The 19,547-nt window shown below is 43.4% G+C and overlaps 1 protein-coding gene across 10 annotated transcripts in view; it reads right to left on the bottom strand.

Annotated features, from left to right (window-relative positions):
• Dnah14 (dynein axonemal heavy chain 14) overlaps nucleotides 1–19,547 on the bottom strand; it is a 216,593-nt gene that overhangs the window by 162,275 nt on the left and 34,771 nt on the right. For 9 of the 10 annotated variants that reach the window (XM_039091477.2, XM_039091479.2, XM_063272768.1 and 6 more), the window contains 12 exons: nucleotides 19,412–19,517; nucleotides 18,816–19,080; nucleotides 18,245–18,290; nucleotides 18,061–18,158; nucleotides 15,012–15,178; nucleotides 13,937–14,281; nucleotides 9,680–10,021; nucleotides 8,511–8,880; nucleotides 8,193–8,383; nucleotides 4,864–5,109; nucleotides 3,124–3,245; nucleotides 73–244 (listed from right to left, as the gene is read on the bottom strand). In XM_039091477.2, the coding sequence (XP_038947405.1) occupies nucleotides 73–244; nucleotides 3,124–3,245; nucleotides 4,864–5,109; nucleotides 8,193–8,383; nucleotides 8,511–8,880; nucleotides 9,680–10,021; nucleotides 13,937–14,281; nucleotides 15,012–15,178; nucleotides 18,061–18,158; nucleotides 18,245–18,290; nucleotides 18,816–19,080; nucleotides 19,412–19,517 (2,470 nt within the window). The remainder of the gene's footprint in view (nucleotides 1–72; nucleotides 245–3,123; nucleotides 3,246–4,863; nucleotides 5,110–8,192; nucleotides 8,384–8,510; nucleotides 8,881–9,679; nucleotides 10,022–13,936; nucleotides 14,282–15,011; nucleotides 15,179–18,060; nucleotides 18,159–18,244; nucleotides 18,291–18,815; nucleotides 19,081–19,411; nucleotides 19,518–19,547) is intronic. The other variant, XM_039091485.2, reaches the window with a different exon arrangement.

Below are 19,547 nucleotides of genomic sequence, written 5' to 3'. Positions count from 1 at the left end.
CGAGGGACGTCTACCCTCCTGGAAGTTGCTGCTGTTATCAGAGTCCTGCTGTCCTCGAGTGCCATTGTTCACCTCGAGACTTTTCTTGATGCTCTCAAGATGTCCGTTGCAACTTTTCAGACTGTCCAGGATTCCCGTGGTGATGGTTATATGCAGGGCATTTAGTTTGTTCAGTACGCGAGACATTATTTCTCTCCATGTGAGAAGCACCTGGGAGAAAATTTTTGTCTCTGCCGCCAGCTGTCTTTAAAAATAAAATTAATGTGAGTAAAGGTTACGATTAATATCTACAATATTGTTGAGTTTAAAAGACAATTCTTGTATGCTTTACTTGACTTGGCTGGGCATTTATCTCTATTATGTATAGGCAGCATATATTCTAAGAAAACAAGGGTGGATTAAACATATAATTATCATTTATAAAGATCTAACTGAACAGAAAATACATGGATAAAAATTTGGTATAAATTAAATAAAAGCTGTCTGCACCTTAAAGATGTTACAGTCTGGATCGTGAACATCTCCTAAAAGCCTGTGTGTCCCCAGCCCCTGAGACTAGGGAGGAGGTAGAACATTTCGGAGATGGGCCTTACTAGGATGAACTTAGGGCACTGGGGTGTGACCTGGAGGAGATATGGAAACTCTAGCCCTTTCCTCCCACATCTCTGCTCCTAGCCATAGTACCATGAGGAAAAAGGGCTGTCATCTGCTCTTACTGTGATATTCTGGCCCTGCCACGTGTCCAAGGCAACCAGTCAAGCAAACATGAGTTGAAACCATCCAAACTGCAGCCCAAACAAACTTTTCTAGTTTACATATTGATTAAATCGGGTATTAAGTCACAATTGAAAGCTAGCCTATAAAAGGAGCTGCAATGGAAGTCGGGGAAAACTCTGGGGTCACTCTAGCATTTGGGTTTTTAGGGGACACGCTTTGATGTGAAGGCAGGAGACATTCAGCTTAAAAGCAGGATTATCCATATATCCCAGTGCATACAGTAAAATCCAAGCTCTGAAGATGGCTACCCAAGCTTAGATGCTAAGGAAATGAAGGCAAATGCCACCCACCTTATAGAGTTTTTTCTTTATGGAATAACTATTTTACCCATTGGATAAAAGAATCCAAACCCAGACAAAGGCACGAACCACTAATATCTGAGTCTATTCCCATTGCTGTTGGAGTTGGATGAGGGGATATTTTCAAGAGTTGTATTGTATTTACTTTCTGCTCACTTGGACTTCCCATCTTTCCCTGGCTTGGAAATTGAGGTGGAGAAGTCAGAGGAAGTCCAAGTCTTCCTTCCACTCAGCTACTATCACCTGGAGTCCTTTTGTCTCTTGTTGCCCTCTGGAATGGGAGGTGTCTATGGACAAAAGTCAGGGCGTCCCCTCAGCAGGAGCGTACTCTACCTGGCTCTTTCCAGCTGACCTCACACAACCAATTTTCAATCTGCAATTAAAAGTGGCACTCTCTAGGGTTTTTTTGTTTGTTTGTTTGGTTTTGCTAACTGATATATGGGTTAAGGATATTTGCAGATTGCCCCAGTTTGGAAACACCTGTCGCCATTGTCTGACTTGGTATTTTTGTCTTCAGACGTCTCCGGGGAGGAGAACTTCATTTTTTCCTATCCCCCTACTTCAAGGTGATACGTCAAACTCTCCAGACAACCTTCCGCCATTTTCCTGCTCTTCACTTTGGGTGACGGCGTTAAGTGTTCCTGTTACTCAGTGGAAATATCATGGAAGACACTTGAATCCCTATACCTATGTTATGATAAGTACCCTTCCTGTCTCTCTGGAAGGTTCTAAAGCAGCCCACCCAGGATTCGGGACTCTCACTGATTCCCTTTGGAACTCCCCCTCTTTGATGAACCTCTGCTTCTCTTCCAATGGTATTGGATCTCACCCTTCATTTGTTACAGGTTTGTTACTGAGTCCATTTCTTTCTTTCTTTCTACATACTGTAAAGACTCCTCAACATCTCCTAACTAAAGACTCCTTTCCTAAGTTAGCAAATTTGGTAAAAGAATAACTATCTGGTCTCTTTACTAATAAAAAACTTTAGTAAAAAGTAGTTTTATAGTCTGAATTTAAAGGTTAAAGTTGTGGTAACCATAAAGGGTACGTTCTTTAGGTGTGTGGGTTTACCCTGGAGGGGTTTCAGAACAACTGGACTGTACAGTTCAGAAGTGTAACTGTGAGTTAACAGACAAGTACCAAGCATTCACCCAATAAGAACTGTGCATGTGTAACAAAAGTAAGTCTCGGTCCCTATAAAGCAATATATCCACATAAACAGTTCTCACCCGTAACTTCCGGCAGCTCACCTTTGTCCCTAACATAAGGTTCAGAGTAATTAACCTGATGGCCGTGGTTTCCTACAACTCACCAGGCCTTACAACTGCATATGCCGTCCCAACTCATGTCAGAATGGCGTCTAGGATTTACTCTCAGTCTATTACATTCTGCCTGGATAGCTCATTTGTCTCCACTGAGTCCTCTCAAGACTAAGCACCTTAAGAAGTACTGACAAGGAAGTCATTGCCCTGGCAATGGAGGTCTAACAGAGCCATCCTTGTGGGTGTCTATAGTGCTCTGGCCACTTTCCTATTGCTGGGACAAAATGTGTGACTAAAAGCAAGTAAGGAAGAAAGGGTTTCTTTGACCTAGAGTCTGTGTGTGTGTGTGTGTGTGTGTGTGTGTGTGTGTGTGTGTGTGTGTGTGTCTGTATGTGTGTGTGTGTGTGTATGTGTGTGTGTGTGTGTGTGTGTGTGTGTGTGTGTGTGTTGGTGTGCTGTATTGCACCAGGATAGGAAGGCATGGCAGATTGCATCCACAGTCAGGAAGCAGAAAAGAGAATGTTCCACAGGCTATGAAACCCCAAGGCTCACACTCAATGATCCGTTTCCTCCTGTGAGGCTTTATATCTCCCTAGGTTCCCCAGTCTTCCTATGTAACACAAATAGCTTAAGGTCAAATATTCAAAACCATGACCCATAGGGGACATTTCACATTCAAACCACAGCTCACGCTCATTCGTTGAAGATATCATTTCTAGATGATTATAGGAGTTAATTCCCCATGTATTTTTTTTACCCATATGTACATGGTTTATTTTTCTTACTTCTGTATTTCTAAAGACTGAAAGACTGGTTCAAGAGAAAGCCAATTTCTTTGACAGGTCATCCATTCGTCAATGGTCTGAGAGAAGAGGGTCAAGTTTTGATTCCATTCATTCACAAGATGCTACAAAAGAGGGGAAATCCACAATAACAATTAAAACACAAGCAATTACTCCATGACAATCACATAATAGAAATTGAGGTGAGGCAATCAGTAACCATTGACACAAAACTCCTGGTAAGGAATCAATGGAATGAGGACAAAGCTGGCTTTGCAAAGTTTTCAGATGTCCCGTTCATCCAGTTTTCCCCTAGGTCACACGACAGACAAGTCTTTAGGCAAGACTTGCACACATACCTTAAATTAATGTATGTAACATGCACTGATTATAAAATTAACATGGACGATCCATTGAACAATTTCTGTCATGGGACGATGAGCGGGTGTTTGGTGACGTGCTATTCCAATCTCTACATTGAGTCTGTCTGTACGTGTGTATGGATGAAGATAATCTCTCTCTGAGTCTGCCTACCTCTGCTTCAGAAGACTGGGATCGAAGGAGTGTACCACCATCCTGCCTAGTAGGCTTTATTTGGAAAATTCCAGAGTCTAGATCTTTTTTCTAACTATTACATTTTTAAAAATAGTCAGAAAGCAGCTAAAAGCGACAATAAACACATTGCTTATCTACAAACCTGTGGGTTAGCCCCTCCCTACTGATCCCTCAGAAAGACCCACTTTTAACTCACTCATCTTGCCTTTTGGAATTCCCCGGCCTCCTTTATTGTTCTGTACTTGCTTCCATATTGCATGAAGGTATAACTGATAAAATATAAATGCCATCGATTGACTGATTGGCTGGCTGTTTTTAAAGACAGGGTCTTACTGTGCAGCCCTTGGTAGGCAGGGCTGGCTTCGAACTCACAGAGATCCAACTGCTTCTATTTCCCCAAGTGCCAGAATTAAAGGCCTAATTTACAACTTCCAATTAACTTTATTTTAATAAAGGCATTTTAGTGCACCATGCATTCTCACAAGGCTCTATCTAACTGCAACCAGGTCAAATGAGTAACTGCGTTCTTGCTGCTAATTTCTAAATTAAAAAAAAATTAAACTATATTTCTGTATCTCACTTTAGGTGAATCTTGTTTTTCTTCCGTTGACTATGGTTTGTATTTTGTGTTGTTTGACAATATAACCCATTCCCTTCTTGTAGTACATTGTTTTCTCTTTGAGGCCAACATAAATGACACTTTTCCTTAAATGCTTACCTATGTACAAATAATTTGAATTCCATTTGTTGAACACATACCTTTCGATGACTCTCTCTAATCTATTCCTAGAGCGGTACATATCTGTATTCCAACTATATTAATTTTGTCATTGAATAGTGTATCAGTGCACACCTGACTAAGTTCATTAAGTTTAAAAATGAATTTTATGTAAGTTATTAGGTACAGGGCTCCTGGTTATGGGTTACAAGATATCTTGTGGGAGCATTTTTTAATCTCATCTAAATTTATCTTGCTCATCCAAATTAAAGTTTGATATTTCCTCATAAATAATAAGTACTTCTATAAAATGATTTTTAGTGCTCACACTATTAAATATTCTATCTTCTCTGTAAACATATGAAAGAGTCATATAATTGAGGGTCAGATCTGAGTTTGCAGAAAGCCAAGCTGAACTGACGGGCTGAAGGAAAGGAAAACATTCCCGGTGCACTGCCCACAGCGGTTACCTTAATTGGCCTGAGATACGAAGATCCTTTGATGGTTGAAAGGATGGCCTGGGAGTCCTCCAGCTGAGCTATCAGGTCGTCAGTGGATGAGATGATGAGAATGGAGCGGCCGTCGGTGATGTGTGGGACCAGGTGCAAGGGAGACGTGTTCCAGAGCTCGATGACCTTGAACAGCATCCTCTCCAGAGAGGCTTCGTTAGTTGCTGATACTGATATTTCAATGATTTTCTTTTCATACGGAAACATCTGAAATGAAGAAATGACTTCCTATCCAAAGGAGCGACTAAATCCCTGGGCATCTAAAAGTGGAACACTTAAACACGTTTGTTGAAAGGCGCGAGGAACTGAAGATTTGGTGCTGGCGAGGTTAACGCCAGGGTCCAGGTGGTGACAGAGTTCTGTTGAGCCACTCCAGCCACTTCAGGTGCTTTGTGCTCAACCAGAGTGTTCTCTTCCTCTTGTCCTAGGCAGGGTGAAGAGTTCGTGTGTGCCTCGTGTATGTGCAGAAAGTGCCGTTTCCTTTGATTTCTGTTCCTCTGCACTAATCCCCGGTCTTTGCTACTTTGAAGAGAGCCTTTTCTTTCTACAATGTATCTTATAGCATTAGAGTATTGACCCAAGAGAGCAACCTGAAGGGCTCAGAGTCCCACAGCTTCTTTTGCCTGCCCTAGGATTAAGGGTGGTTCGTTTTTGCTGTGTTTTTCAATGCATTAGTGACATAGACAGGCCTTCCATGCATAGTGACTTCAAGTTCCCTGAAGCTCTTGACAGAACATCTTTAGATTCACTCACTGGACTAGCAGGGACTCAGACGACTTCTCAGTCTCTGCCTTTGAATGAACTGTCTGGGATTACGGTTTTTATGTCTTAGAGAAAGCTGACTCTACCCCTACTCCTATACATAATCTCTACAGGGCTGAGAATGAGGTTTAATCTCTGTGTTTTGCTAATGTGTCCTGGTGGGGACCACGAACCAGAAAATGTCTAACGTTCACCATCTAAGTTACCAAAGATGGCACTAAGGGCAGGGGCTGACTTGGTGTGTGTATGGATTGGTTCAGCAACAGCACCGAGAAAGAGGCTTGCTTTCAACATCTATTATTCAGATAAATAGATGAAAAAGCCACGGAGCTATCTAAAAGCTTTATGCTAAAAACAGACTTTCTTGCCCAATATACTCAAGATGGTTGAAAATAAAATCCAGACATAGACATGTGTAAGACAAGACTTGAGCCACGTGAATCTAGTCCTTCAAGTCTTTATGATTGAAGCTTAATGGACAAAGAGGTGGGTCTTCAGGGCTACTGTGGCGGTTTGGGGAAGGATGTAAATGCCTTTAATGACTTATCTCTCTCGCTATCGTAGAGCACAAAGCCTCAAGTGCGAATGACCAGCGATGGCAGGAGGGTCCTTTTTCTCTCCTAAGTTACTCTATGGTATGCTTTGCACAGGATAGGTTCCCAAGAGCCTGAACTCCTTCGACAGAACCTTACCCTATAAATGTTCAACATTAGTAATAACCTTACAGACGGAAGGATGGCAGTCATTAGGGCAAAGACATTCCACAAAATCTTTCGGCATGACTCTCGTCTCCTGGTCAAGCCTAAGAAATGTAGGTTTTTGTAAACTTATATAGGTTGACCATTCCTCCCTTACTAGAACCTCTCAGAAGTTCACTGGGGTCTACCACAAGGTTGTCTTCTCCTTGGCTCTGCCACTGCAACTTGGGGAGAAATGGGATGCTCTGGCCCTGGGATATTGTCCCCTGCATCATGTGTAAACTCTACTCACTTCTCTTCATGTTCACTTGGACCCTCTAAATTCTGTACCAGACTTTCTTTTTAATTTTTTTTTTTTTCTGAGCTGGGGACCAAACCCAGGGCCTTGCGCTTGCTAGGCAAGTGCTCTACCACTGAGCTAAATCCCCAACCCCCAGACTTTCTTTTTAAACCACCCATCATATTACTAAGTCAAGGATGGCTCTGAGGAAATATATTGGGGTACCACAGGACACGGTTTCATGCAGGCCACCAGCTGACTGCCTGCAATGCTTTAACCTGACTCATGCTTGAACAGTTAAAATTATCCAAGACACCGCAATTCAAACACTGGAGGTGTCCTAGGTTCTCAGCATGCTAGTTCGCGTGAGCTCAGCTCTTATCACCGACCCTTGTCTTGCTGAAGTGCTCTGTGGTACAGAGATCGCTTAGGAGGTGCTGGAGTAAGCCAGAAAATGATGAGAGATTAAATCGTATGCAGACTGGGTGACCGGGAGAATGCAAACGTCATTTCACATAAGGAGCTGGAAGAATGGAGCTAACAATTACTGAGCCAAGGGAGGGCAGGCAGAAGAAGAGAAGAATTTTAGACATGGATAATAAAAGGCAGGCTAATCTTCTGAACCAAGCTCGAGCACATGGATGGAAACATGAACAGGAATATGGCTGTATATGCATCCGGAGTTCAGGAGAGGGACTGAGGTGAGGTCTAGAGACTTTAAACAGTCTGGCTTTAAAAACTCGCTCTTCTAAGATTCCAAGTTTTCCCCATATTCCTCCTTACACAGAATTATGGTTACAATACACTGGCTTTGATTACATTAGCTATACCCAAAAATTTAACATAGATGGAAGTTCTTCTAGGCTAGCAAAGAAAATAGAAACTTTTTAAACTATGAAAACTGACATTTTTTTAGTGTAGTATAGCTTCCCATTTGCTCTGTAATCTTTTTGAGACAGGACTTCATATGAACTAGGCTGTCCTCAAGTAGGCTATGTAGTCAAGGACTACAAACTCAAACTTCTGATCCTCCTGCCTCTACCTCCAGAGTGAGATTACAGTCAGGAACCATATGCCAGGTTGGCTTACGCAGTTCTAGAACTCAGGGATCCAGAATGCTAGACCAGCTCTAGATAATAGAGTTTTGTGGGGAATCAAATGGTAACTAATTTGGTGTTTCAGGCAAAATATCATTATTGGTGAGGATATCCTAATATGTTCAGAATACATTTTCACTGTGTGTAAAATGAACTACAGGAGTCGGATATTTCAATTCCTATAAAATATAATTTCTATAAGAAGAACTAGCGTGCTGAAGAATGATGTGTGTCACGTAAGAAGGTGCCCTTGTTCTCCAACCACTTCAGGGATGAAGGTAAAAGTGAGAGCTTGCCCCCTCTCCCACTCCCGGTGACACCCAGTCTCCCCACTGGCCCAGGCACGCGGCCAACCTCCCTGCTTTCTAGTTCATGCTCTTTGTAGTTTCCTTGCCTATGATGAAAACTAAACACCCATGATTCAGGGTGTTCTTGTCAACTATTTATATTTACCTTGAGAGCCAGAAGTTTCTCTACTGAGAGGCTTTTATCAAGAGAGATCGACTTTCCAGTGATCTCTTGCAGAGCCTCCCAGTGCCGGGCCTTGAGATAGGGGTTTCCCAGTGCTGTGATGATCGGCAGCTCTTGTTTGAAGTCTAACACCGACTGCTTCAGCAGCGCTACCATATCATTCTTAGGCAAGCCTGTAAACACCAGGATGTGTAGACTTATAATATATTCGTGTTTTTTTTTTTTAACCAAACAATCCGGGAGAGCGAGAAGGTTTTGCCTTGGGGGGGGGGGTGGGAATCTTGGAGAAGCACACATTACCTTTTTCCAGTACAATGATTATGTGCAGCCACTTGGAGACGTTGTTCTTCACTACATCAATGTCAATGCCTTGGAGAGTGCAGTTCCTCCACTCCCAGAAATATGTCCCCCATTCCTCTTGCGCTTCCCATAATAATTTCCTCAGCATCAGGTCACACTCGATGTCGGAGATTTCCGTCATCACTAGCTGGGTGAACTCGTCCACATTGAGAGCGTTCATGTGGAAATGGGCGTAATCATAATAGTCTTGGTAGGTTGAGTATGTTTTCACCTTTAGAGTCAAGCTTTCAGTTTCCGCTGAGAGGGACTGTATGATGTCCTTGGCTTGTTGTACTGGAGTACTGGTGGACAGCAGGATGGGGCTTCTTATCTAAAACCAGCAGAACACAAACATGTCTTTCTGGCCACATCTTTAGTGAAGACCCACCTTTTCACACGGCAAAGCGAATGAAATTAGAATATTACTATTTGACTCAAACGCCTAGAACTATTTTAGGGAAAGTGTATGTGTGCACATCTGCCCTTTATGGCGTTGTTGATGGCCTCTGCTGCCTTGTTCATCACACTCAGACGAAGAAAACACTATATTCCTGGGAGAACTACTCAAAAGGACATACGTGATCTTACGTCCCGTTCGACTTCACAAACCATAAAAATTCTATGTGTGAATCTCATGGTATCTGGGCTACTTTTCTGGTGCTGTGGCCAGGGCAGCTTACAGAAGGAAGAGTTTATTTTGTTCTATGGTTCCAGGGTGATAAGAACCTGCTACAGCAGGGAGTGACAGCTGAGGAAGTGTCAGGCTGGGCCATCAGAGTTCGAGAAGGCAGTCCACTCCCTCCCTCAAGCTCAAGCAGGAGGCAGAGAGGGCAAAACGATGTCTGCAAGGCATTTTACTCCAACAGCCCACCCCCAGTAATGCACCTCCTCCAGTAAGGCCACACCTTAGTAACCGAACAGTGCCACCAACTGGGGACCAAGTGTTCTAACGGAGGACATTTTTCATTCAAAGCATGGCACTGGGTAAGTTTGTTTGGATTACATTATTTAGCTATGAGTCCATAGAAAATGAACATATAAACACACAGTATTACACGGGACTAAGATAACAATTTAAAAACATAAAATGTAAGACTATAAAAATAGTGGAAAATTTAAAAAGCACTTACTTTATCTTTTAAATTACTGACGTCCACTCGCAGGCTGACAATATATGCCTCCAAACTGTCCCTGAATTTGGTCAGGTTGGCTTCTTTACTGGTGGCTACCAGCTTCACGGACGTTTTCAGATAGTTAAACTTCATGAAGATGATTTTGTATATGGCAATCTGCTCCTCTGAAATGTCGACGTGGTAATGCCTCACAACGGAATACAGCTCAGTAATCGTGCAGAAGTCCTTTTCTATTTGAGTTACGCTCGAGGAAATTTCATCCAAGAAATTGAAGTGTTCCACAAACTGCTCTACCTCTATGGGCTCTGCGTCCAGCTGGCGCAGCGAGGATTCTAAAATCTGCAGGGATTAACACATTGATGATTTTGTGCAACAATCTCACCATTTTAGGGAACCACTGTCTTTATTTTGGAATTCTGACTTCTGCAAGTGTAATTTCATCCACTCGTGTGTGTAATGCCATAACTGGGCCTAATTCTAAGTATTTGTTAAATGCTAGAGGACTGGCGTGATCCAGTCCCTCTCCCATGAGCAGGAAGTGCTTGAGTAGATTTCATATGTAGCATACATGTTATAAGGCATGCCACAATACTTATGAAACACGTGTGATGGAGCACAAGAGTAAGGCTGGACTGGTCATCCTGACATTTATATACTGGATTCTCCAGGCCAGGGTTCCATTTTATAATCCTACTTTTTAGACAGGGAACCCAGTCTCAAGTTAGTCCAAGATCAGGTATGTGTAATAGAGAATTACGATTCAACGAGCATCAGAGAAACCTCTTCTTGCAATAGATGGCAGTTAACACCGAGATCCACAAGTGGTCACGGTGAAAAGAATAAGGCACCATGGTATGCTGACCCCTACGTGGGACACCCATCACAATTATTTCCTTTAAAGCTTGGATTTTTAGAGAAGAGGGGGCAGGGTTGGTGGGTAACTTCAGAGGAAGAGTATTTTCTGGATGCAACAGGGCCGGTACACTTAAAATCACTCAGGGGTTGTAACAGAATACATGGACCTGTGCAAGGCCAAGCCTAAGGACACACCAGAATGGAGGGGGGAGGTGGGCAAGCAGGAAGTCCCAAACCCTAGCTAGGGAGCTACTAGCATTCGACAACTTCTGGAAGAGAGAGAGTCAGATTTTTTTAATGGTTTGACCCCTGGTAACTACACTCCAGAGTAGGCCCTACCCCCAGGAGTAGTTGGGCAAAGCAGACTGGACTTGATGGATTTGAGAGAGTGGGGTGGGAGGGAAGAGGACATAAATTTGTGGAGTAGGGATGTAGGGTGTATCTGGGAGGAATTGGGGAAGGAGGTGAAAAGGATCAAACACATTATATGAAATTCTAAAGGAAATAATAAAAACATTGTGATGACTGAATGTATATATAACTTAAGAGATGGTATGAGGAAACTCTTAGAAAGAGAACTCTATTGATACATTGTATTGCCTGCTTCCTAGACCATAATGGGCATGCTGCCTTCTTCTGCCCCGATGCCTAAAAGCTGTGATATCAGAAATGCTTAGGGGAAGGCACACAGTGAGCTCAAAGCAGCTGGCATTACCAGTGACTGCTGTCTGTGCCCAGGACTACCTGATGCCCGACCCTACCTGTCCTTGGAGGTTAGAGGTGAGGTGGCACAGAGTCAAGAACACAGACTCTGGGAGCAGGTGAGAAACTTAGCAATAAGCTCATCTGAACAGGGCTGCAAGCTCCTTTAATACCCTCCACCAGCGCCCCATTGGTCCCAAGAAAGCGTCCCTTCTAAACAGTAGTTCTCCATTGGCTGGCATTGTCTGCACCAGCAGTCCTTGTCTCTCAGGCAGTCCTCAACTAGGTCCTCCTGCAGGAGATGCTTTTTCAGCTGTGTGGTCCCTGGCCTTTGCATAGAGGTGGCCCTGCTGTTCCTGCTACAAGTGACTATGTGGACGCTACTACTGCCCACCAGAGAAATTAGTTCTAACCTGTGTAGGCTACAGTTCTGCTGCTGTTGCTGCTGCTGTTGTTGTTGTGGTGGTGGTGGTGGTGGTGGTGGTGGTGGTGGTGGTGGTGGTGGTGGTGGTGGTGGCAGTCATATGTAACTGAATCTAACTACATTAACACTTGCAATAACCAGCCTGTCAACTCAGTGCTTCCACACCATTGGCACGTCTCCTATAGTAATTAACATCTTTCTTGAAAATTAGTTCTGGCCCACCCAAGCTCTGTTCGCTACTTCTGATAAGGTTTTACGCTACATTAGACTCCGTGTGTGCAAGAGTGATGCTATCCTCTCATGGTTGTACTGCAGAGGCACCATGGCTACCTTGAAATTTTGGTTTAAAAAGTATTGGTAGTCTGGCTGAATAAAAAAAAAAAGATAGCTGTTATCACAAATTCCAGTCTTGAAGCCCGTCTAGGGCACTGTGGGAGGACACTAGGATCCTTATTTGTCCTAGAAAGCAGACACTCCACAGTATGGTGAGTCTTATGTTCTAGCTGGGGGTTGGCGAACAATGATGTCAGGCAGTGAAGCACGTCATAAAGATGGGCTGGTGACACGGGGCACAGTCTTTCATGTGGTCACAGAAAGTTCTAAAGAAAGTGATATTTAATAAAACACCTTGAGGGCTGAGGAGGGGGCGGAGTTGGGAAAACGTACTTGTCATACAAGTCTGAGGACCAAAGTGTGGTTCTCCATAAATGACACAAAACCCAGGCAAAGGAGCATGCATGTCTGTAAGCCCAGGGGTCTAGGGCCAGATCAAGGACCTCCTCTAGCCTGGTTTATGTGACACAAACGAGAGACTATGCCAAACAACTCCTGAAGTTGTCTTTTGCCCTCCACACATGTGGCACAGGACACATACATGTCATGGCACATGTATGTGTCACATTCACATACAGGACTGCATATATATACAGATAAAGAGTAAGAACAAAAGCAAAGTCATCATAGGGATTTGGGGTTTCTAAGGATAGTACTTGTGTGTAGTTTTGATTGTGCTCCTTCAGGTTATGAGCTAATGTAAAATTTTCTCATTAAAAACTGGAGCTGCTTGTACTGCGACTGCTAACTATGCCCCCCCCCCCCCACAGATCTGACTGTAGCTTCTGGGACCCTGCCCACAGTTGGTTTTGATTGGTAAATAAAGAAGGCAGAAGTCAATAGCTGGGGAGGACAGATGGAGGGGGTTTGGGGATTTCCTGGGCTTGCGATGGGAAGAGAGGAAGGGGAGATCTGGCTTGGTTTAGGAGAGTGTGGAGGGAGGAGAGACAGAGTCTACTATGGGGTAGAGAAGCAAGGAGTGCACCTAGGGCTCTGGGCCAAGAAAACATGGCTCAGACAGCTGACCAACTGGAGTGAGAGCAGCCAAGATGGATTAATAAGTAGTAGCTAGGAATTATCGGCAGAGGTAGATTCTAACAGCATGGAGGGTAGGTTATGCTGTTGCTTAAGGCATGTTAAAATATAAAGGCCGTGTGTGTGTGTGTGTGTGTGTGTGTGTGTGTGTGTGGTGTGTGTGTGTGTGGTGTAGGTGTGTGTGGTGTATGTGTGTGTGGTGTGTATATGTGTGTATGTGTGGTATATGTGTATGTGTGTGTGTGGTGTATGTGTGGTGTGTGTGTGTGGTGTGTGTGTGTGTGGTGTAGGTGTGTGTGGTGTAGGTGTGTGTGGTGTGTGTGTATGTGTGTGTGGTGTGTGTGTGTATATATATGTGTGTGGTGTGTATATATGTATGTATGTGTGGTGTATGTGTGTGTGGTGTGTGTATATGTGTGTGTGTATGTTGTGATGTGTGTGTATATGTGTGTGTATGTGTGTGGTGTATGTGTGGTGTGTGTGTATGTGTGTGTGGTGTGTGTGTATATATATATGTGTGTGGTGTGTGTATATGTATGTATGTGTGGTGTGTGTATATGTGTGTGTGTATGTTGTGGTGTGTGTGTATGTTGTGATGTGTGTGTATATGTGTGTGTATGTGTGTGGTGTATGTGTGGTGTGTATGTGTGTGTGGTGTGTGTGTATATATATGTGTGTGGTGTGTGTATATGTATGTATGTGTGGTGTGTGTATATGTGTGTGTGTATGTTGTGGTGTGTGTGTATATGTGTGTATGTGTGTGGTGTATGTGTGGTGTGTGTGTATGTATGTGTGGTATATGTGTGGTGTATGTGTGTGGTGTGTGTCTTCCGTTTGGGAGCATAAGCCATTGAGTTGGGAAGCAACCCCACACTGGTATTAATTGATAATTCTACAAGACTTACTTCTAATAGATTTGCACTTCTGTCCTCGATGGTGCATCGTAACAGGTTGTAGCTCATTTGTATGATGCTATCAACATACGGCAAACATGCTAGTTGATAATCCAGAGTCTTCACACAGAAGATTCCAAGGCGCATCTCGACAGCCATGGTGACGATCTGCTTTAGGTAGCTTCTGAACTTATGTATTATATTTTTAAACTCGATGGACGTTAAGTTCATCATGAGTGGCAGTTTCGTACACATGACTTTGGCCTTTTCTACCATGTAACAGTATTTCAGAAACCTGTAGCTGTAGCCGCTAACCAGGCCCACTGAATTACCAATGAGGGCCAGCAGACTCACAATCTGTGGATGGAAACGTCACGAAGGCTAGCACAGTCCATTTGGAAATGGAGGCCTTACTCAAACTTCCATCAGAACATCAGAAGGGCAGGGCCGCATTGTCTGGCCAACTGTTTCTGTGAGACAACAGTCTGAGCAATTCACTCTGACTAGAGTTGGAATTAAATATTGCCATTTGCTGGGAGCAAGACTAAGACATAGAGATAACTGACACGACTTTCATGCAGAGGTTGCTCAGATACTTAATTTGTAATCAAGGTATTATTTTGAATATGTCCTAAGGAGACCAAGCAGCTAGTTCACGGTCTGTCACCCAACTTTAAAGCATCTGAGCCTCTCACAGTCCCAGAGCCACTCCTGCGTATTTCTGATTTCACTTAATTCTTAAGACGCAGTTTATCTGGCTAGGACAGAACTCAGACACAAGCTGAGATAATTCTATTCTGCCGTGAATGTGGACAGAAGTATGCATGTAAGTGGTTAGGGACAGGCTGGCAAATGGCAAACCCAAGTATTGGCAAACCAATGTCACAAGAGAACCACAGGGAAGAAGACTCATTTCTGCAGTGGAAATTTGAAGAACTGTGGTAAGGGAAGACACACTGGGATGATTCTCCCATGGCCGTGAACGAGGTTGCTCTGAAGTTTTCTACACACCATGTTCATGTAATAATTTCAGTGGGGTTCTGCTCCCTTACTCCCATCACCTCCAAGAAGTCCTATTGAAACTTACTTTGTTCTGGTAATCAGCATCCGTGTCAAACAGGATATAGTAATCTGGCCATTGCGCATGCTTCTTATATTTGACTCTACCTTTTGTCTGATTAGATAAATCCGGAACTGAAACCAAATCAACAAGGGTGGACAGGCGAGGATCTCGTTGAAGAGGGACGAGTGTGGCTGGAACACAGGACATTGAACAGGTAGGATTTCCAGATGCCTCTCAGAAGCAACACTTTAAAATCAGCCATAGCATCTAGGCCTGTTGACCACTGAGGCCGAGTGACTTAATGAGCAGACACGAGTCTCAATCGATGTGAGCATTTATAGGCATGTACAAAGGCTTGCATTTAACATTGTAAACAGAAAGAACCATCGCAGATAATAGTTGTGGTAGAAGCCATGCTGAAAGATAGAGCCAGGGAGTCCTGTCTTTTGGGTGGACAGCATTGTTCCATCGTGGGCTGCTACTGGGAAGGAGGTGCAGGTCAGAACTCTGTGGTCGCATCCCTTCGCCCCCAATCAAGAGAAGGAACCGACATATACTTTGTAGCTTACACAAATAAACTCAAGATGGAGAACGCATCCAAGCACAGAATACAAATGCATGAAATCCTATTACCTAGGAAAGTCCTAGATCCAAAGCCAAAAGCATAAGGTGTGGTAGAAGTCAATTGTGTTTTTACATTCAGGTGACTTACTGCTGATGAAGAGAATGAGAAGCTAAGGTGAAGGAGGAGGAGGCTTGCACTCGAAAGACCGCTCTCAGCAGCAAGTGGACCCTCGTCAAAGCACTTTAAACATCTGACTTACAGATGGAGAACCCAAGTAAGGAAATACGAACCGTCTATCAATTCCTAGTGGGACAGAGACTTCCAGAATGTGCTTCCCCCTTGCAATGGGTAAAGGAACTTTTAAAAGTTGACAATACAGCATTTCCCACAGACTCGGGGAAAACCCAGACAGTCACACACTGCAGGTAAGACTAAACAGTAATCCTGCTATATTGAAAATATAGTCTAAGAATTCAATACATTAAACAAATAGCACAGACATGTACATCTGTGTACATGTATTCATATAAATAATAACGTAAAAGCAGATGAATCCCAGGTGACAAATGTGTAGGGAGTTAGAGGAACAGAAACTCCCACCCCCCACAGTCCATAGTGCGGGATTTTCCACTGACGGATGCTGAAATTTACAGGTGAGGGCTGGGTTTGTTTTTTTTTCCAGCAGAAACATAATATTTGCATTTCTTTTAAGCTTTCTGCAGGACTGCCTCAGCCAAGTCATGTGGTTAGCATTGTGAGTAACAAGATGTGCAGCTTCACCTGCCCCTGACCAAAGGCCATGAGAGGATGCCTGAGTGCTACAGCATCCATGCCCCAAGCAGAGCACCTCACGCTCATCATGTGACCACAGCAGAGGAGCTAAACCAATGTGCTCACTATGGGATGACTAGTATTTTTTTTAATCCCTTGAGGTCATAAAAGATGAGAAAAGGAGCTGTCACAGATGGATGGGAAGGCTTGAGGGTCCAGTGAACTGCGTGTGATGTGTGAGACTGGACTCCAGACCCTGGAATATATAAAGCGTGGTTTTGAGGACCACAGCATGGGTAGCTAGAACATGTGACGAGCACAGGCGAGCTGCTGTGCCTGTGACTTGAGCAGAAGCCTCTCGTTATTTTATTATGAAAATTTCAAAAGTCACTATTTTAGACTGGGAGGTTGAGGGGAGACGTAGGAGCAATCAGATGTTTTAACTCAAGAAACTTAAACCTAAACATAAAAGGAGAAAATCTAAGTGGCAGAAAGAATCTCTATGGGAAGAGTGCAGGGGGCCTACTTCAAAATCCATCTGTACCCCAAACATGTGGAGGATGAGGCCTGTCCATTATTTACATCTATAGGAAGGGGTTAATTCCAGGGGATACGTTCCCGGGCAGAGGCAAGTGCACCACGATAAAGCACAGCGAACGAATTTAGCACTGGCACATGACAGCTGAGCTGCTAAGGGTCCTCCTAGCCTGAACTTTTTGTCTAAAACGTATTGTGAGGGGTGAATAAATCCTTTGGCCAAGATAGTCACTTGTCACATAATCGTAGATTATATTCATATAGCTGAAAATAATCATTTGAAATTTATTCAGGGCGGAAACAAGGTCTTTGTAATGAATGCTATGACATAAAATTCAAACCAGTCAGGCCACCTGAGCTGCTCTCCCAGTGCTAACGTTTTGTGCGTTCTCTTCATGTGCACAAAGGCTAGTTTTGGATGCCAACTTAACTACATTGATAAGTCATGGAAAGACAAGCAGCTAGACAATCCTGTGAGGGGTTGGCTTGATTAGATCACTTGAGCTGGCAAGACGCACCCTAAGTCTGGGCCGCATCTCCTGGTGGCAGTGCACAGCAAAGGACAAGGAAGGAGGAGGCTTTCACTTCCTGCCTGCTTGCCCTCACTCTGGCTAGCGAGTTCAGCCATCCTGTTGCTAAGATACTCCTTCACTGGTATTAGAACTTCTCCTTTGGGATCCCAACATAGACTGAAGACCGGCAACTCTCTAGGACTCTCCTGGGACTCTAGCGACCTGCTGAGACTGCTAGGACATCCAATCTCTTGGACTGAACTACTACTGGATTTCAGGCCTTTCCACCAGGAGCCAGTCAGTGTTGGACTGGTCAAACAACAGACTGTAAGCCACTTGGATAAATGCCTGTGTGCATGAGGGTGTGCGTGTGTGTGCGTGTATATATATATATATATATATATATATATGCATATGTGAATCCCCATATATATATATATACACATATATAGGGGGTTTATTCATAGATGTTATATGTACATACATGCAACTTATTCTATCAGTTCTGTTCCTTGAGAAAAATCTAACACACATCATTTTCAAATGATTCTAAATAAAAATTGCTTGATCAAACCCTGGGGCTTGTGATCTCTTATTTATGTCTGCCATAGGCATCACTGTCCAAGATTTAAATACACCGATTTAAAAAAGATTGCCAAAGAAGGCACCGAGCCTTTCAGATACTCACTTATATACTTTTCTATTGCTGCTATCATATTTTGGAATTGTGTTGAAAAGTCCAGTCTGTTGGGTTCCATGAAGAGGTTTGTTGGGAATTCAGACAATCTGGGAGAAAACAGTATGTAAGAGCATATTCAAGGGACTGCAGGACCCACCAGAATACAGATGCCTGTAAAGTGGCCCATACGTACTTATTATAGAAGCGCTCTTGCTCAGACTCAAGCAGGAGTCCTGTGTCTATTCGAATGTATTGAAACAAAGACAAAGTAAAAATTTATTAACGGTTTAAAATGCTAGACAGCAACTTTATATATATATATATATATAGATATATCAGTATGTTCTAAATGCCCTGAGAATCAGTTGCAGGGTCTGGCTGAAAGGGGTATTTCAGCAGCATATCCCAGACTCTGATATCAAGAAAGAGATCTGGAGGAGAGTCCCAGACTGTGTTCTGTTCCTTTCCTGTGGGTCTGGGCTCAGTGCCTCGGATATGCTAGGCAAATGTTCTACACCGAGTGGCGCTCCTGTGCTTTTAGCAGCTGTTCCAGGTGCCGCTCATCCTGAAAAAAGAGGGCCGGGAAGTGGAGAGTGGCATTGTAGGTGGTTCAGAGTGAACGATATCACTTGCATGTACCACAAGGTGGTTTGTGGTCTGTCTTTGCTCCCCTTAGCATGTATGCTAATGTGACATAACTAACACGGTGGAAACCTCGATTTCTTTCTTCACTGCTGGCTGCCACCCGTTGCCTTTTGCCTCACCTGAAAGGATGCGTTTGAGGAGGACGCCAAACTTGCTCGGCTGGTAGTACTGGCTGAGCAGGTCTTCGCTCACTGTTCTCACTCGGTTCTCCTGTTCTTCCTCATACATCAGAGACTCTTCACGGCTCTGCTTCGTCTTCTGAGTATTCTCTTCAAGGTCCTCTGGAGAGTCGCTAACAGTGGGAGTTCTCAGACAGAAGCTGATCTCAAATATCGCTGCATATGCTTTCTTCAAATCTGTCTTTGCAGTATGTCTGTTTGAAGTCTAATGGAGCAAATGTGCCCGCAAGACAAGAACAAAATATAATAGAACAATTAACTGGTAGTGATAAAGTTTAGATAGTATTATAAACTGTAACCATATTTACATGCAAAAAGCAAATAAACGAAGTATAAAATTAGTATTAATGGGCAATTTGGAAGGCATTATCACCGCTTTTTACAACAGGAGAAGGTGACACGTATGTGTGCACGTGTGTGCATGTGTGTGTGTGTGGGGGGGGGTGACAAGCAATTGTTAACTGAATGTTTAATCCTGAAACCTGCTATTCATCTTTTATCAAAATTTATGTTAATGGTTTTAAGGTACATCTTACCTCATTAACATTAGTGTCTTGTTTTAGTTCTGAGTCTTGAGCAGTTAACCTTGAATGAACGAATTCACCATCATCTGATATCTTCCTAGAAAAGATCTTCCTGTCTCTAGAATAAGAAATGGGAGGGAAATTTATT

The sequence above is a fragment of the Rattus norvegicus genome, chromosome 13 (assembly GCF_036323735.1).
Source record: "Rattus norvegicus strain BN/NHsdMcwi chromosome 13, GRCr8, whole genome shotgun sequence".
Taxonomy (NCBI): Eukaryota; Metazoa; Chordata; class Mammalia; order Rodentia; family Muridae; genus Rattus; species Rattus norvegicus.
Note: the sequence above shows the minus strand (reverse complement) of the source record. Positions and strands in the feature narration are given on the sequence as shown.